General features: G+C 45.9%; 2 protein-coding genes across 2 annotated transcripts; both read left to right on the top strand.

Annotated features, from left to right (window-relative positions):
• Positions 1-554: 554 nt before the first annotated feature.
• Positions 555-7,809, top strand: pde5aa (phosphodiesterase 5A, cGMP-specific, a). The gene is made up of 20 exons (XM_047045277.1): positions 555-835; positions 1,037-1,607; positions 2,354-2,443; positions 2,552-2,632; positions 2,720-2,809; positions 2,913-3,062; positions 3,266-3,333; positions 3,420-3,568; positions 4,313-4,488; positions 4,681-4,731; positions 5,081-5,227; positions 5,383-5,511; positions 5,693-5,787; positions 5,905-5,992; positions 6,286-6,386; positions 6,533-6,610; positions 6,750-6,813; positions 6,900-6,974; positions 7,223-7,306; positions 7,504-7,809. Exons 1-20 carry the CDS (start codon positions 555-557, stop codon positions 7,615-7,617), a joined length of 2,682 nt encoding a protein of 893 aa, XP_046901233.1. The 3' UTR covers positions 7,618-7,809.
• A 1,105-nt stretch (positions 7,810-8,914) lies between these two features.
• LOC124484291 (histone PARylation factor 1) lies at positions 8,915-12,519 on the top strand. The gene is made up of 8 exons (XM_047045159.1): positions 8,915-9,001; positions 9,902-10,076; positions 10,398-10,584; positions 10,729-10,827; positions 10,996-11,149; positions 11,368-11,455; positions 11,821-11,993; positions 12,223-12,519. Exons 1-8 carry the CDS (start codon positions 8,960-8,962, stop codon positions 12,355-12,357), a joined length of 1,053 nt encoding a protein of 350 aa, XP_046901115.1. The 5' UTR covers positions 8,915-8,959; the 3' UTR covers positions 12,358-12,519.
• The last annotated feature ends 5,154 nt before the right edge of the window (positions 12,520-17,673 follow it).

The following is a 17,673-nucleotide window of genomic DNA, read 5'->3' as shown; positions in this document are numbered from 1 at the left end:
TATAGCACTTCGACTGCTAGAAAAGTACATTATGTTTTTTAAATTATTATTAGGGTGTCACCTACCAGTTGACCATGATTTGTGATTGTAAGGATTATCAGTCCATGTCATTGATATGGTAACGTATGGTGTGTAGTATAAAAATATGTAGGCCTTATCCATAATGCTTTGTGTATTGTATGTTAGATTGATAATTAATTATAGCAACAAGTATTCACAAGTATTCACAAGTATTTCTCGACTAAAATCTATTATATTTTATGTAAGACATTTTTGAGGCGTTGTTTTAGCCACGCCGTTTATAGTCAGATCGGCCTCTAATCCGTCCCCTGAATGGACAAAATAAAACAGTGGGCCATGCCAGGTCAGCTAAATGAAGTTTATAAGATTACCTTTACGCAATAGTTGATACATTGCATTCACTGAGAGGTGGAAGCGACTGTGACTATTGCTCCCTTCATCTCATGTCTTTGGACTACTGTTTATACCGGTGGCTTTTACTCCTGTCCAAACTGAGTTTGGTGGACTTGTTTGCGCGGTATTTGAGCAACGGGATGCCCTGCCTTCACTCGGAAGCTTTGGAGTCTATGGCGGCAGCGGATGGAGAGAGTCCCCGCGCCTCTTCCAAGTCGGGGAGAGACCGGTCCCCCGGTCAAGTACCTGAAAAAGACCAACCCGTTGTGACCAGCGCTGGTTGGTTTTTCTCGCCACTGTGGAGCCCCCGATCCAAGACGCATCGCTGGGGTTTCGGGAAGGGGGTGGAGAGCGACCGAGTGGAGGCTTGGCTTGATGACCAATCTGACTTTGCAAGGTCCTATTTACGCAGAACTTCGGAGTAAGATATCCTATTTCCAAAGAATGTAGTCAATTGTAAATCAACGTCTAGTCATTTGTAAATCAAATTGAGTTTGTCTTGCAGTGAGAAGGTTTAGTTTGAAAACGTATTATTAAACGTTCATATCCCATCTTTGAAGAAGCTACATTTATACACATGTTACTATAAGATGTTGACTCTCATTTGGTTCTCTGTGACCAGGGACATGCTGAGTGGCAGAATGGTGGAGATGGCCCTGTCCTCTCAATCCTCAAGAGAGGGTCACAAGACTCCCTGCTCTAATCCCCATGCCTGCATGCTCCTCCTGGGTCGGCGCAGGGAGTCCTACCCCCTGTCCAGGCCCTCCCTGTGGATCTCCAGTCCCTCAAGACCCACGCCACAGACCCTCACCCCCTCTGGCAGTCGTTCCCCCAGGACCCCTCACTCCCCCCACTCCTCAAGGAGGACTGGGCCCTGTGGACAAGGTGAGGGCTGTGGGTGGATGATGGGGCTCCTGGGCGGAGGCCTCAGCATGGTAGGATCCGTGACAGATCTCTGCCGGCGTGCCCTGCTGCATGCCGGGGAGGTGGTGACAGCTGAATGCTGCTGGCTGTCTCTCGTGCGGACGGATCTGGATGGAGGAAGTGGCTTGGAGGTGGTAGTCTCCCTGCCGGTCAAGGGGTCAAGGAAGGGGGATTCCTCAAGAAGCCAAGCCCACTTGGAGCTGGTCAAAGGCATCATGGGATATGTGGTGGCCACAGGATTTCCATTGAACATCAGGGACGTTTATGAGGTAGTACACTTTTTAAGTTTTCTCTGTGATATTTAAGAGGTGCAATTGTTATATCATGTTCAGTAAGTAATTTAAAGTCAGAATGGATCCCCCACCGCGACCCGATCCCCGGACAAGCGGCAGATGACGACGAATGGATCACGAAGGAAAGGAATCCCTTTTAAGACTCACTTTAGGATACAGTCCTCCGTCATTGAAAGATAATCCTTTTAGATATCTATAGGAGCAGTGTAGCAGGAACAGAATCTTGTATTAGACAGCATTCTATAATAGAACAGTAGTCATGGTGGCGAGGGATTCCCCTAATCCTGTAAAGACGTAATATCCCATGTACTGTTCAGCCTGGGGTTGTTAGAAGAGCTCACAGAGGTTATTCTGATTCACTCACAGACACCTGTCTTTTTAAGGGCACATGCATGCACGCACACACACACACCAACACACACACACATACCGACACACACACACACACTCAAGCTTCAACCCTCTGTCCATCTGTGATTAGGGATCAAGCTAACCCCTCCTGCAGTGCCCAGAGCCAGACAGTGACATAATACCTGGTATTTGTGTGTGTGTGTGTGTTACTTTACATGACCCCGGTCATGGCCAGCTTCACCTGATCACAGGGTGCAAAAGCAGAGACAAAAGCATGGAAGAGGAGGATGGGGGGAGGAAAGTGGAGGGAGATGATGGTTGTGGTGCTGGTCCCCAGGTGACTGAAGTCGTGTTTCCGTTTTCCCCCTCAGGACCCCAGGTTCAGTGTTCACATGGATCAGACACCTGCATACAGACTGAAGAGTGTCCTGTGTGTGCCCATCCAAAACCACAGACACAAGGTCAAAGAACAGACTTTACACATTTCCATTTTATGCCTTTAGCAGACCATTTCTGGTGGTGTTAGTGATTGTTCACTCACTTTTCTATATATGTGTGTGTGTGTGCAGGTTGTAGGAGCAGCCCTGGTTATTAACAAGAGGAGCAGTGGACATGGACCCTGCTGTCTGTTCACTGACCTGGATGAGAAGGTGAGAGACGTCTGTGGTTAAGCTGTGCGCAGTCCACCAGATACAGCCATGGTCAGAGATACATGGTCATGTTTGTTGTTGTCTTAGATCATGTCCAATCATATGGGTTTATTGGGGATGGTTCTGGACAACGCCCAGCTGTATGAGAGCGCCAGACAGGAAGCAAGGCGAAGCCAGGTAGCGTCACAGTTCTTCTTTGACACATACCTCACTGTACTTCTATTGTTATCATCTCAATGAAGTGATTTTCTTTCATGTCGTGTGCATGTATGTCTCACAGGTCCTGATGGACCTAGCTCATCTGGTTTCAGAAGAGCAGCGTTCCCTGGAAGTGCTGTTGGGCAAAATGGCCGCCATCATCCTGCCCTTCACACACGCTCAGTACTGCACCTTCTTCATCACGAAGGAGGGAAGCACGGTAAAACTCGCAGTTCACTGTCACACCCTACCTTGCAATAGGGCGGAGGATATGCAGACAAAAGCATGTTGAATTATTGCTTTGACTTGATCTGGTGAACTAAGGACAAGCTTCCAGTGTGTGAGTTCCATGTGGCTTTGACCAATCTGTTGCTGTTGTCTTTAAACAGAGAATTAGTGTACGTCTAAATATACACCTCCTGTCATTTGTCCTAGGATTCCTTCTCCCATGTGGTCGAAATGGAATGTGAGGAGCTGGGACCAACTTGTCAGATCTTCAGAAGGTTCTAGATCTTGTTTGCAATCGCATCATATTTGTCCGTCTTTTACTTTTAACCAGTGAATGCTGAGTTGAATTTTGTGGTTTTAGGGAGTGTGCCATGACCGAGGTAGATTCGGCTCCCGCCCTCAAAGTGCTGGGCTCCATGGAGACGCTCAACATTTATGATGTCACTCAGGACCCTGTGAGGACTCTTATCTGCTGCCCAATCAGAAACAGCAAGACGCATGATGTCATCGGTATGTCACCTGGTCAAGGGTTTCAAATCCGGCTAGATGCAGTTGTTTTTTGGAGCAGGTGCGTCATGTAGCATCATGTTATTGCCCATCAGAATACTCAGAAACACACCAATAGACACGCACGCTTTATAACCTAAAGCCTCACCTCTGCCCCGGAGGCCGGGGGATCCTACAATCCACCAGTCCCTGGTCACAGACGAGGAAGCCTGGACCTGATCCAATGTTAAAGATACTGGGGGATTACCCAGAAGAGGAAGGCTTACACTCACTGGCAGTTGTCCTAAGAGTCTTAGCTGAGGACCTAACCCTCATGAGCGATGTTGCTGGCTTAACAAACCCTCTAAGATGATCTCTTAGGCAGGGTTGTTGCCTATAGAAGCCCTATAAGATGATCTCTTTAGGCAGTGTTGTTGGCTTAACAAATCTGCTTTGGCTCTGGGGAATCCCTCAGACACAGAACGTTGATAAGATGGTTGAGGTGTTGTCATTGTGGTGGTTGAGGTGTTGTCAGTGTGGTGTTTGAGGTGTTGTCAGTGTGGTGGTTGAGGTGTTGTCATTGTGGTGTTTGAGGTGTTGTCAGTGTGGTGGTTGAGGTGTTGTCAGTGTGGTGTTTGAGGTGTTGTTAGTGTGGTGGTTGAGGTGTTGTTAGTGTGGTGGTTGAGGTGTTGTCAGTGTGGTGTTTGAGGTGTTGTTAGTGTGGTGGTTGAGGTGATGTCAATGTTCTTTTCTACCTTTGTCATTCAGCGGTTTGCCAGCTGATGGCGAAGCAGAGTCGTGTGTTGGGGGAGCCAGAGGCCTTCAACGGCTACGATGAGCGCCTCCTGGAGGATGTGGCCGTGTACTGCAGCCTGGCTCTACAGAGAGGCCAAACTGCCTACAGCATGGACAGACTGAGGGCCAGGCTGGAGGTCATGAAAGAGGTGGGACAGTCCACACACACACACACACACACACACACACATGACCACATGCATACCATGAGATTTATCAGAGAGAAGACCTTAACCACTCTCTTCACTAAAAGTGTTTATTTGTCGCCGGTGTACATGTGTGTGTGTATGTGTGTATGTGTGTTTGTGTGTGTGTGTGGGCTTGTGTTTTCTTCCCCACAGGTTCTGTCCCACCACATCACCCCATCAGACGAGGAGATCTGTGCGTTGCAGGTGATCACTCATTGTTCCATGAGAAAACCCCTCCCTCCATCTCTTGTTTCATTCTCTTCCTCTGCCCTTCTCCTTCGCTCCATCCCTCTCACTAGAAGTTGTTGTCTTTTCTAGGTGCCACTGCAGATTAGCTTAATATAAAAGGTGCTTAGGCTTATCTGTCCTCTCCAATGACTCTAATCCATCCACATCTCTGACACCACAAAGATCACAACATGCCCTTTTCCCCTCCTCTAAAGCTACACTTCCCCCTGTGGGAGAGGGAGGGTTTGTTTGTGTTAGTTCCTTTTTTAAATTACTTATCTTGTTCTGGTGTGTTGAAATCTCTTTGCTTATTGTCTTCTTTCAGAAAGCGTCCATCCCTTCTGCCCAATCACTGCACATTCTGGAGTTCAGCTTCACAGATTTTGCCCTATCAGACGCTGACACCATGCAGGCCACAGTACGGATGTTCCTAGACCTAAACCTAGTCCAGGACTTTAATATTGACTACAAGGTATGGCTGTCTTCCCTCAGGTGTAACATATTGCTTTTAGTTTTTTGTAATCTCTTCTCTACTCATTTTATGCCATTATTGTTACGTCTCACATTTTCTCTTTCTCTGTCTCTCTCTATCATTCTCCCCCTCCTCCTCCCCTCCCTCCGGTCCAGAATCTGTGCCAGTGGGTGCTGAGTGTGAGGCGATGCTACCGGACCAACGTGCCCTATCACAACTGGAGCCACGGCCTGAGCACCGCCCAGTGTATGTTCGCTATGCTAATGGCCACGGAGCAACTTCAGGTCAGAGGGGATGAGGGTCAAAGGTTATTTTAGGAAATGAGTGTGTGACAGCACACAGGCCACAGTAGAGTTCTGCACCACAAGCTACGGCCATCTTTCCTCAATTCTCTTTTAATTATATGATGCTGCCAATGTAACTATCGTTGCCTCTCCTCCCACCTCTTTCTCTCTCTCCTTCCAGGCTAACTTCTCTCGTCTGGAGGTTCTAGCCCTGATGATAGCTACTCTGAACCATGACCTCGACCATAGAGGAGTGGGCAACTCCTACATCGAGAGGTAGGCCTCCACCTCTGTCTCCACCTCTTATTCTCTCTTCTTTCACTTCTTTCATATCTCCTCATCTTTCACTTCCATCTCTCAGTCTCTCCCTCCCTCCATTTGTCTGTCTTTCAGGAGCCAGCAGCCTATTGCTCAGCTGTACGGCCACTCATCTCTGGAGCACCACCACTACGCCCTCTGTCTGTTCATCCTCAACAATCCGGTGAGACTTCTTCCATCAAACTGTATTTGTCTTCCATCCAATTTTAATCAATGTAGTAATATAAGAATATAAGAATAATATGTTTTTTTGGGGGGTAAGATAAGGTAAGACTTGATCTACTGATTAGGATTAACATAAATCATTTCATTTCCCCCACACCATCCGTCTGTCCACATATCAGTCCATCCACCCGTCCGTCCATCGGTCCTTTCTTCCTTTCCATCCATCTAAAGCCATTATGGATTTTCTCCTCCACTCTTCTAACAAGCTTCCCTCACCCCTCCACCCCTCAGGGCAGCCAGATCTTGAGTGGTCTCTCCCAGGAGGACTACCAGGCACTGCTGGCCATGATCGAGGAGGCCATCCTGGCTACTGACCTGGCCGTCTTTGTCGAGTAAGTCCCTCTGTTCCTACCCCTAACTGCTGCTGTATTGTCCATTGTCGGACGCAGTAGTCAGTCCTGTGTTTCTGCTTTGTGTTGAGTGTTACGTGTGTGTCCTGCTGTTCTGCACTGACCTCTGTTTTCATGGACTGTATCAGGAGGAGAGCAGAGTTCTTTGCTCTGTCCAGGACAGGTGGGGTGTGTTGGGAAAACGAGAAACACAGAGACCTGCTCAGGTGAGGAGTCTCATCTGTATTACGCAACATAGAGGAAGTCAAAATAATAGGCTTTTAAGAAACAGGGTTAGGGTTAGGATTAGTCACTTTTAGACCTAATGATATTGTGTGTGTTTACGGGTGTGTTTGTGTGTCACAGGTCCATGTTGATGACAGCTAGCGACATATGTGCCATTGCAAAGCCCTGGCCTGTTCAGAGGAAGGTAAACAAACATCTCTCTCTCTCTTTCTCTCTCGTACAAAAACACACACACACATACCTCACCTTACCTTTTCTTGCTCTCCACAGATCGCAGACCTTGTTGCCAAAGAGTTTTTTGCACAAGGAGACAGAGAGAAGCACAATTTCAATATTAAACCACTAGTAAGTCAGACTCTTTCTCTTCTGGTATCACTGTGTGGTGTTGTGTCACATAGGTAATCTATATCTTTCAAATCCAATCAGAATCAGAATACGGTTTATTTCCAAGTAAGTTTGGTAGGATGGTGCATGAGAAGTAGAAATAGAAAGAAAGATAAAAGAAGTACGGTAGGTAAAAGACATACTTAAATAAATGATGTTCCCAGAGTGTGGGCCTCTGGTGAGTGTCTGTGTTTGGTGTCTGTTCCCAGGCAGTGATGGACAGAGACAACAGCACACGGCTCCCCCACATGCAGGTGGACTACATTGACAGCATCTGTCATCCCCTCTACCAGGTGTGTAGGTAGTACAGGAACAATTTTCTAGTACAAAATCAATTGACTTAAGTGTCAAATCAAACCCTGGACTAAAGGAAAGGTTTGTATGTGTTTGTGTATGTGTATATGTGGGTGTGTGTTTGTACTATTTCAAATGTGAACACTCGTGTCTATGCTTGACAACCTCCCCACCACTTTCCCCCTCTCTCCTCCAGGCTCTCTCTGGGATATTTACATCCTGCTCTCCTCTGCTGGATGGCTGCAGGCGGAACAGAGAGAACTGGCAGCACCTTACCGAGATGGAAAAGGAAGAGGGGGAGTTAGAATAAAGAGGAGAAAAGGGTAGCGAAGGTGAGGTAGCGGGCGAAGTATGAATGAAAGGAAGAGAGGTGGTAAAGGAAGGGAGGAGGAGAAGGAGTGTTTGAAGTAGGAGGAGAGGGTAGATAAGAGAAATAATAATGTTATTTCATCTCTCTCTCGCCTTCAGCTCAAGGCTCAGTCCACTGCCAAATGTACCTCCCTCTGACTTTAATAACAGAGACTAAGACAATGTAGCTTCTGTACCTGTTCCAATGAACAGCTTTTACATGTATTTCCATTGTAGTTTTTAGTGTAAGGTCGATTTCCTGTATGTACAATTAACAGGTTATAATATACACATAGTATATAACACAAAACAATATCTGGATTTGTCAGGCATGTCAGGCAGTGTCTCTCATTCTCTCAATTTAGGAATCAATTCATTATCCATGTGTACTCTGGGATGAAAAATAAAATGCTCAGAGCGGTTCAAACTTGGGTGCACAAACCAGAACGGAACTTATTGTTCCATGTTAGTGAATAAGGGTGGAAAAACAGTAGTCCTGTATTTCGCCGATCATTCCAAACTGTGATGGGCTCCAAGGAACACAGCTGGGAAGGGCCTAGAAAGAAGGAAGGAGCCTAGAAATGCTTCGACATTACACCACCTTGAATGATGTGGGATAAATATAGACAGTTCAGAGAAACCTTTCCCGGGCATCTCATGTCTTCATCCAAAGCTAAGACGATAACAGTCTCTTTATTCCCGGCCCCCGTTTCACCAAGCCTTAAAGTCTGTCTTAAAGGGCAATCGCTCTGTCAGAAATAAGCTGCTTGAATGAACATTGTAATAATGTGTATAGCTTACGCGGTATGTTCAAATAAAAAATATTGCATTTCTTATATTGGACTCATTGGTTTTCATTGGCCAGCTTATGTGATGACTGATTTGTAATACTATTGTTTTATTTCATATCATTACAGCACATTATAAATCATAACTGATTGTCAGTATAATAAAGATGAGTGAAAATAATGTTTATAGCTACGACCCAAGGACTCCTATTGGTGGTGTTATGTATGATTGGATGACGGTGCATTGTTGATACACTAATCAAATGCGTATCTGAAACGGTCTGTCCGAAGTTGCTTTAGATTTGTGGTGGTTGTCCTGACTATATTAGTCGTACACTTATGTTGTCAACATTTTTAAGTGATGCTTCCCATTACATGAAAGTTGCCTTGTTGACGTTTCAATTTGTATTGTGCCACAGTGTGGCGCAATAGTATTCTTATCTTATTAACTCGACTTTGCAGGCAGCAGGAAGCACGAGACTGCTGACTGACAGAGAAGACTGAAGAGGACAAAATATGACAGCGCGCGGGAAGAGAAAACTCAAAGCCACTCTGCAGGTATCTGTGTTTTTTATATAAATAAAAAAGATGCATGACCCTGTACGGATTTCAGCGACTGTCGTGCAATAATACAATGTTTGTATATTCACAAATGTCAAGAGGTTGTCGCGTGGGTCTCCCTTCTGGTCAACATGGCAGTGGTCCCGCTTTGTAAGTCAGTGCTAATGTATCGCTTAGCCAGCGGCTTGACATCAAGGCACGCGACCAAATGCAGTGCTAAACAAGCTAGTAGGAGCAAGATGGACGTAGCACGCTGGCTACCCATATAGTATGCTTTATCGTGGGCTACCAAGTTGGATCCGTAGCCAGTTTTCTCAATAAGCAGAGCGTGTCTGTGCTAGCTTGTCCAAGTTACCGACCTTAGTCTTTACTGCACGGTACTGACTAGTGTAGCCTGACAGACTTGACTGCAGAAGCCTAGCTAGAAGAGCTAACTACAACAGTAGGCTACTATTGTTTGCTGTTGTGGATATTCAGTAGTTGATGAATGTTTGTTGTAAAATACATAGTTACATAAGCTGCTGTTTTTTCTTAAATTAGCTTACTGGCATACATATAGTTTATATAGAGTCAGCTCTGTAAGCTAGCTACATGCATGGCCTACGTTATCTGTACGCCCTATTTATTGTATAAATGTAACTACTGTAGATTATGGTCAAGCTTTAACGTGTCCGACAAAGAATGGAAAGATGGATAAATGAACTTGTATTCCGAAGCAGTATCGGCTATCGTGTAGCTAACCTGTTTTCCCTCTCGCTAGAGTAGTGTATCGATGTAACTAGCTACTCGTACCAAACGAGGTGTGCATAATTCTTGGACAAACAGCATCCCGTTGAGCCGTTACAAATGTACTTACTACTAGTCAATCTTATTTTTCACCTTCATTGTTCTTGGTAGGAGTCAACCGATGGGGAGCTTAAGAAAGCAAGATCGGAAAACGATGGAAGACCCCTGTCCGAGGTGCGTTCGGAGTTGAGAGAGGAGGTGGAGCAGCATTATAAACTTAGGATGCCGGAAGACTTTTACCACTTTTGGGATTTTTGCCGGTGTCTGCAACCAGACAACCCTCGGGGTAAGGTAACCGTTTACAAAACCAAAAAGCCTGTAAACACTCTGACCTTTTTCATTGAGTACATGTTGACCCAACTACCCTACATCGATTTCAGAGTGTAGAATGAGTCTGCTTTTATTAATCAGAACAGTGCACAACCTTAAAGAAGGACTTTTCTGGCACCTGAGCTGTATCGTGGCACACATTACCATATAGCTAAACATCCTGTCCTGACTAGACTGAAGTAGCACCAGGTAGCTTCATTGATGGAGCACAAAGTCAGATTTTACTGATCATTTTTCTGCTCGACTCCTTTCTCCCCATCTTGCTGTCTCTCTTTAGAGGCTTTGGTGGACACCCTGGGTTTGCGTCTGGTTGGCCCATTTGACATCCTGGCGGAGGCCCACAGAAGCTCATCCAAGCACCAGCCTAACTTCCACCTCCACTGGAGGTACTATTACGACCCCCCAGAGCTGCAGACCATACTACAGGGGAGCATGGACAACCAGCACCACATGGGCTATTACAGGTAAGCTACTCTGCACCACATGACTACTGCACGTGAGCTCATGTAGCACACAGTGGGAAGGGGCTCACATTACTGACTGACGTGGTTGTGGCTCCAGCTGTGTATTTCACAGTCTGGTGTCTTAACTGTCTCCCTGTTTTGTAGAGATTCTCCAGACTCCTTGCCTGCTTTGGTTGGAGAGAATGAAGCCAAGAAGGGATGTACTATCACCCAGATGGGGGACAATGTGTTTGCTGCCGTCTAGTGAGTATCCAGAACAGCTATGACACCTCGTCGGTCATCACAGATTCTACAAAATCAAAGGGACTTGTGATTATGAGATCCCACTGAGCAATATTACAGCTTTTTCCTAGTTTCTTTGTATGCTTTCTCACCCTCCCCCATGTGTTTCATTGCCTTACTCCATTTCAGCCTGTTCCTATCCAAAAAGAGGAAAAACCGGGGCTGGGCTAAGGAAGGGGGCGCAGCTCTGGACTCTCTGGAGGCCGGGCTGAAGGAGAAGATGGAGGCTCTGAGCTTCTCTATGGAGCAGAAAACCAAAGCCATGAAACTGAGGGACAAGAAGGTAGGCAGACATGATTGGCGCTAGCAAACATTCCTACTTGCTCTTGTATTACTAGTCATTCTACAATGACTACTACCAGTTTATCACAGGCTGGACACCCTATCCCTCATCACCCTCTGACTTAGATGCACTTGTGTACCTGTAGTTTGTGAGTATAGTACACTGATACACTAGTACAGACATAGGGCCCCTGATCCGGAACTCCCCTCACCCCCCAGGTGGTCACCAAGACGTTCCACGGTGCAGGCATCGTAGTCCCTGTGGACAAGAATGACGTTGGATACCGGGAGCTGCCCGAGACAGACGGTAAGGTGTCAGTACCCCCCAGGGATTCTATGCCTCAGACCTGGACGTGGCCAGACAGAATATGGAAGTCTGTTTGATAAGGATACCGTGTATACGGTATCCTTATTGTAAACTGTTTGAAGAGGGTTGACCGTACAGTTGTTGACAGATGTTTTATCCGCTAGCTGCGCCTGTGTTGGATGAAAATGACTCTGATGTGGGAAAGGTTAGATGAAATCTGAGATTTAGATTGTTAGGTGTTATAAGGACCAAAAAGAAATGAGAACTAAATGAGATCATGTCAGTGGTGAGAAGTGTAAATATATGACCCCAGTGTTAATATACAGTGTATATTTGACCTCCCGTTCCTTTCCCTGCTTGCTCAGCGGGACTAAAAAGGATCTGCAAGGCCATCGCTGAGGCCTGTGATGACGAGGAGAGGATGAAGTCCTTTGCGCCGCTCCAGGAGATGATCACGTTTGTCCAGTTCGCCAACGATGAGTGTGACTACGGCATGGGCTACGAGCTGGGCATCGACCTCTTCTGCTACGGCTCTCACGTCAGTATCATCCAACGTGCCCGTCAAAACTCATCTTTCATTCACCCACACACTCACAGCACACAATAGCCAGCCTTCTCTCAGACGCACGTCCATAACTTTGAGGAAGTTCCTTCTTTCCGTCATACGTAAACAGGAAGGAGTCCCTAGAGTCGTTTTGCATCTGTAACATGGTGTATCAGTATGATCCAGTATAATGACTGTAGTGTGGGCTGCTTCTGCTCTCCAGTACCTCTACAAGGTGATCCGCCAGCTGCTGCCCCTGGCCTACAGCCTGCTGGGCCGGACCCTGTTTGGGGATATCCTGGAGACACATCTGTCCTGCCGCTCTCGTGACAACCTCGACCAACTCGCCCCTGTGTGAGGAGCAGGAGGAGGAGGAGGAGGAGGAGGAGATCAGAAAGAAGATGGATGCTGTTTCGTGGACTCTCCATCACTGTCATTGTTTGTTGGTGTTGTTTTGGTACTGTTTTCAGTGGGGTTTGTGCCTGTGTGTAGATGCCTAATAAAGTATTCTATTTTTTAAGGTTTCTCATCCATTATGTGAGTTGCAGGGAAGAGTTTCTGGAGACACGAGGATGGCCTCACTATTATCAGGGAAGCAGGTTGTATGGTTAGTGATCATGGTACCTGTTAAAGACAGTATGGCACCTTCAAGTGGTCAAAACCTAATAATGAGTGATTTCTCAGAAGATCAAATAACTGTATTCTCTATATCTTCATCAGTTCTGTTTGCTGTTGTAACAAATTGACAATTATGTCAAAAACAACAAATTAAGTAGGTGAATTCACCCCAAAATGATTGTATTAGTATTACATTTCATGTGGTTTCACTAGTCAATAATAGTGCAATAGTACATTATTTAAATGGGTAAAATGACACCATAAAATAAGATAATCCTTTATTTGTCCCACAGTGGGGAAATTGCAGTTTACAACAGCAGCAGGGTACAGACCAGCACTCAGAGTACAATTTAAATGTAGAAAATATACAAGGTACAGGGAGTCCTATAAAATATGAAGATAAGGATTTGTGGGTATAAAATAGTATAATAATATATAAAGTAAATGTGAGTAAGTATGGTGGCTGCTGCTATGAACAAGTAATGAGTGACATACAGACAAGTTATTGCACGTAAGACAAAAATATTGCACATCATATTATTGCAAGTAATTGCATAATAAATATTGCATATAGAAGTGGTTATGGGCATGGTTCAGCAGCAGTATCAGTAAAAGGAAAGAGTAATCTCAGAATATGTTATATAAAATGATAAAACGGGATGTATTCTATCATTGTTAGGCTGTTAAATGTGGAAACACCAAAGGATTGTGTTGACCCTTTGTGCTGCTGCCTCCTGGTGGTCTGGAGGAAGACAGCTTAAGTCCAAGAAGGGACTGTCACTTGGAGCACAAACGTCTGTACCTTAACGTACAGATAGAGGGCAATGTTTGATGTCAGCCGCACCACTGCAGGTCTGCAGAGAAAAAAAGAGAGGAGGACATTAAAGAAATAAATCCTCTGTCAAACAACCTTCAATACTGCTATTTGCTCTGTCACAGAAGAATATTCAATAGAATCGTATAACACCTAATGGCCTCCATTAATCTTAAGAGAATGGAGACGGTGCCTCATGGCAGTGACTCAGTGCCTTCACATTGGAACTCTTGAGTTCAGAGTGCACTTTTCCCTTCTCCACAGAACACCCCCTGGAGGGCTGAAGGAGCTCCACGCCCCCGACAGACCACCTCTGTATCCTGCCAGTCACATTTAGAGTCACACACTGATGCCCACGACTGATCAGACCTCACCTCCGCTGTCCAAAACGAACATACACCTGAAACAGAACAGTGTTGCTCTACACTAACATACAGTAGTTCAAATAGTTTTTGTAAAGGTCATCTTTTGGCCTCTTTGGTTCTTTGATAGAACAGTTAGAGAGAGACAGAAGAGGAGGGAGAGACAGGAGGATGTGCATTGCCAGAACCAGATTCGACCCAGGGCCCTGCAGCATTAGCCTTAATGGTATGCACTCGCCTCTTACCCAGTGAGCCACTGGGACACCCCCTCAAATACATTTATAAGTGTGCCTTAAACAGCCAGCTTGGCAACCTGAGGAGATGAAGAGAAAAGACAGTCAGCAAAACTTGATTTGTCCATCCACTCATTTGTTTCTCTCCGTCTTGATTTTTGCTGAATAGTTCTGCATCCTGTTCTGTTATTTCCCCTATAATAGATTGTCAGTTCCACAGACCAGTATTTACTGATGGAACCTGCTTTGTTTCTACAGCCAGTCAACTTAGAAGCTGCTTTTAGCCCTGAAATAATGATCATCTACTGAACATTCAGGGCACAACAACCCAGGTAAAGGCCAAACACAGCCCCACATCCATGTAGCCAATAGCCTTAAATATGTTCACAGAGAGGGAACATGTACATCACCACCATCTTCTATATCTCTTTGCTCTGCTCTGACATTTTACATGTTGATGCTCTTACTGCAAATCCCCAGTATCACTCTGCATCAAGTCAGAATATGTGTTTTCGGCTCTATTAATGCTAGTGAAAACACTAGAGCTAGCTTAATACAACAACCATTTGCTGTGTATTTGTAACGCCAGAGCGTTTAGGAGAATCGGCTGTGTCTCGTTTAGGGTCTTAGTATTTAAGTGTTTGTGTATTGTCCGGTGCGAAGTCTTTCTCTTGTTTCTAGTTCAGGCCGAGCCTTGTTAATATCTGTGTACTGTTCCTGACCTTGGTTAATTTTCACATTCTCCGTTTTGGATCACCTGTATTGGCTACCCGTACCGATCATTGCCTGTCCGGCCATTCTAATTAAATCTGCGCTTTCCGTACACAGTATGGTTTAGATGAAAAGGGAGCTCGTGTCAGTGTGGGGAGCGGACTTATTGATTCTGCCTCGTCATCCTCCATTTACTGTTGGCCCTGAAAACTCCCAGACCCAGACCATGGTTGAAATTGAAAAAAGAAAGGGAGGGGTGGCAGTATACTATTCTCGACCATTGGAAGTAGCCCTGCCCCAAACGTGCATGGGATACTTCTCGAACAGAATCCAGTGGTGATCTCATCGTTCTCGTTTACTGAGCACCCGCTCTCCTCAACCCCTAACTCTTACCACTGGCAACTCGTCCTCTAACGATACCAGCTGGTGCAGAGCAGAGAAGGAGGGAGGGGAGAGAGAAAGAAAAACAGGAGCCTAAACAGTCTCCTGCGGAGAATCAGGGGACCGCACCAAGGCGCGCTCACACAGACGCCGCACATACGGGCGCACTTCGGGATAGAATAGGTTGACTCTCCCTCTATACATGGGCTATTTCTATTTCAGACACTTTTGTTTAAAAGAAAGAATGAATAGAAGCTTTGCTGATCCGTCTGTACTGTAAGGCCTGGAAAATCCCACATAGCTCTGGCTGTAGGACACTTTCAGACCATCACGCCACCACCCGTGACCGAGACAGAATGTCAAGGAGCCCCGGAGAAAGTAGCGGCAGGAGCGGCTCCGACCGAGACGTGAAAATGGCCTCTTCGAACAACACATCGCCAGAAGGAGCACCCCCGTCAGTCCACACCCGCATACGGCAGGTTCGTACACGCCAATATACTTACACTAGCACCAGCTACTAGCCAGTCGACCGAATGCATGGTGCGAAAACAAATGCCCCTGCGCACCGCCTGCCCCTCTCGTGCTGCATGCGATACAGCGGAAGGAGGAGAGTAAAAGGCGTTGTCCTGGTTACCACATCTTTTAGCCTGCTCCGTATGGGTATACAGTGAATAGGACATAATAGGCCTACGCATAACCAATTTTAAATCAATGTATTTATTAGCTTGGCCTACTGGCTTTGTATAAAACTATACCCATCACATCCGGGCAGCATGTGTAGGGCCGATTAAGACAATATGCTATAAACACAGTGTAACGAAATACAAGGTGCTGACACAGGTTGTCCAATGCTCTAGGATAATAGCCTCGACATATCCACAGTATCTGACAAGTAAACATAAAAGTTGGCATCCTTGATCAGTCCGACGCGATAGCTGCAGTAAGAGTGAAGGGTGTAGGCTACTTGATCGTGGACTGCATGTTCCAATCGGCTAGATTGTGTTCGTAGACTTATGGGCTAGCGGAGTGCGCACTTTTAGCACCGGCCCGAACCCCCTATCCCGCCGCTAAACTGTGGAATAAGTCTGCAGGTGTGTGCGTGTGTGTTAGACAGAGATGGTGGGTGGGAGTGTTGTTTACTGTCTAGCAGTCTCTCAGTCTAATTCAATTCTAGTAATGGATTGGAGGGCCACACACACACACTTTCACTATCCTTTCCATAAAGGAGCAATGCTCATTAGATGTTATACATTATATTACATTATAAATATTGGCTGTAATTTGAAACACAGCGAGCAAGAACACAGTGCAGTGTGTTTGCGTGTGTTGATGGTGAATGTGTGTGTTAAGTGTTCTGGGCGTAGGCTGTGTGTTTATGTGTATGCCTAGCGAGCAGGTGTATTTATGTTGATATGTGGGCGTTCAGCTTTCACCACAGGAATACGCTGAACAATTGAGCAATGTATTTTTGTGTCTTGTTTGTGTCTAATTTCGTGCTTGCTTGTGTTTAGTGTGCAAAATGACCCCTCCACATATATAATGAATGTATCACCTTAGGAACATCAAGCAAGCTGGATGCTTTGTGCAGTGGGCTGTACCACAGGCCTGGAGTTGATCCTGCTCTACTCTGGTGGGGAGGACACATGCAGGGCACTGTGGCTATAGTTGGTAGAGTTTGGTGAAATCGATGGTATAGGAGCAGGATGTGAAGTCTGGTGTGTCCTGAAGTGGGAAAGAGAGATGAAGCGAGGGATGAGGAGAGTGAGAGAAGAGAAGGAAGACTAGAGAGAGAGGTGAAAGTGAACAGAACACGTAATTCAGGAAAGCAAGAGTGGAAAGGAGGGAAACACTGACAGGTTTAAAGAGAGAGAGAGAGAGAGAGAGAGGCAGAGAGAGAGAGGCAGAGAGAGAGAGGCAGAGAGAGAGAGAGAGAGAGAGAGAGAGAGAGAGAGAGAGAGAGAGATAGATAGATAGATAGATAGATAGATAGATAGATAGATAGATAGAGAGAGAGATAGAGAGAGAGAGAGAGAGAGATAGATAGAGAGAGAGAGGCAGAGAGAGAGAGAGAGATAGAGAGAGAGAGAGAGAGGCAGAGAGAGAGAGAGAGAGAGATAGAGAGAGAGAGAGAGAGGCAGAGAGAGAGAGAGAGAGATAGAGAGAGAGAGAGAGAGAGAGAGAGAGAGAGAGAGAGAGAGAAAGACACTGATGTCACGACGCCGTGACATCGGCATCGTAAGAACGCTTGCTTACAGACCTAAAAATAGCAGCCTTTCTCTGCTCAGTGTGTCCTGGAGAGATGTGGCTCTCTCCCAATGGCTGGGCTTGTGTTTCTGTCTGAAAACACACACCTGTGCCACTGCCTACCACAATACTTTGAAAGAGTCTCCAGGTTAGTGTTTGTATGAGACGATCTGTTATGTAGCTTTAGCTTAATATTGGATCAGATTTATATACAATAAACACCCTCCTTTTCTCTTCCTTCGTCTTTCATAGTCATCCCTCCTTTCTCTCTTTCTCCCCCCCCCCCCCCCCCCTCTCGCTCCCTCTCCCTC

This window comes from Hypomesus transpacificus, chromosome 22, assembly GCF_021917145.1.
Source record: "Hypomesus transpacificus isolate Combined female chromosome 22, fHypTra1, whole genome shotgun sequence".
In the NCBI taxonomy this organism is placed as follows: domain Eukaryota; kingdom Metazoa; phylum Chordata; class Actinopteri; order Osmeriformes; family Osmeridae; genus Hypomesus; species Hypomesus transpacificus.
This window is presented reverse-complemented; position numbering and strand designations above follow the sequence as displayed.

Excerpts from the sequence above, each read along its gene's own strand:
- pde5aa (XM_047045277.1), top strand. The coding sequence starts at position 555 with ATGCCCTGCCTTCACTCGGAAGCTTTGGAGTCTATGGCGGCAGCGGAT. Across the intron at positions 2,633-2,719 it reads TCACTGACCTGGATGAGAAG|ATCATGTCCAATCATATGGG; the intron begins GTGAGAGACGTC and ends TTGTTGTCTTAG. Across the intron at positions 3,063-3,265 it reads GAAGCACGGTAAAACTCGCA|GATTCCTTCTCCCATGTGGT; the intron begins GTTCACTGTCAC and ends CATTTGTCCTAG.
- LOC124484291 (XM_047045159.1), top strand. The coding sequence starts at position 8,960 with ATGACAGCGCGCGGGAAGAGAAAACTCAAAGCCACTCTGCAG. Across the intron at positions 10,585-10,728 it reads CACCACATGGGCTATTACAG|AGATTCTCCAGACTCCTTGC; the intron begins GTAAGCTACTCT and ends CCTGTTTTGTAG. Across the intron at positions 10,828-10,995 it reads AATGTGTTTGCTGCCGTCTA|CCTGTTCCTATCCAAAAAGA; the intron begins GTGAGTATCCAG and ends ACTCCATTTCAG.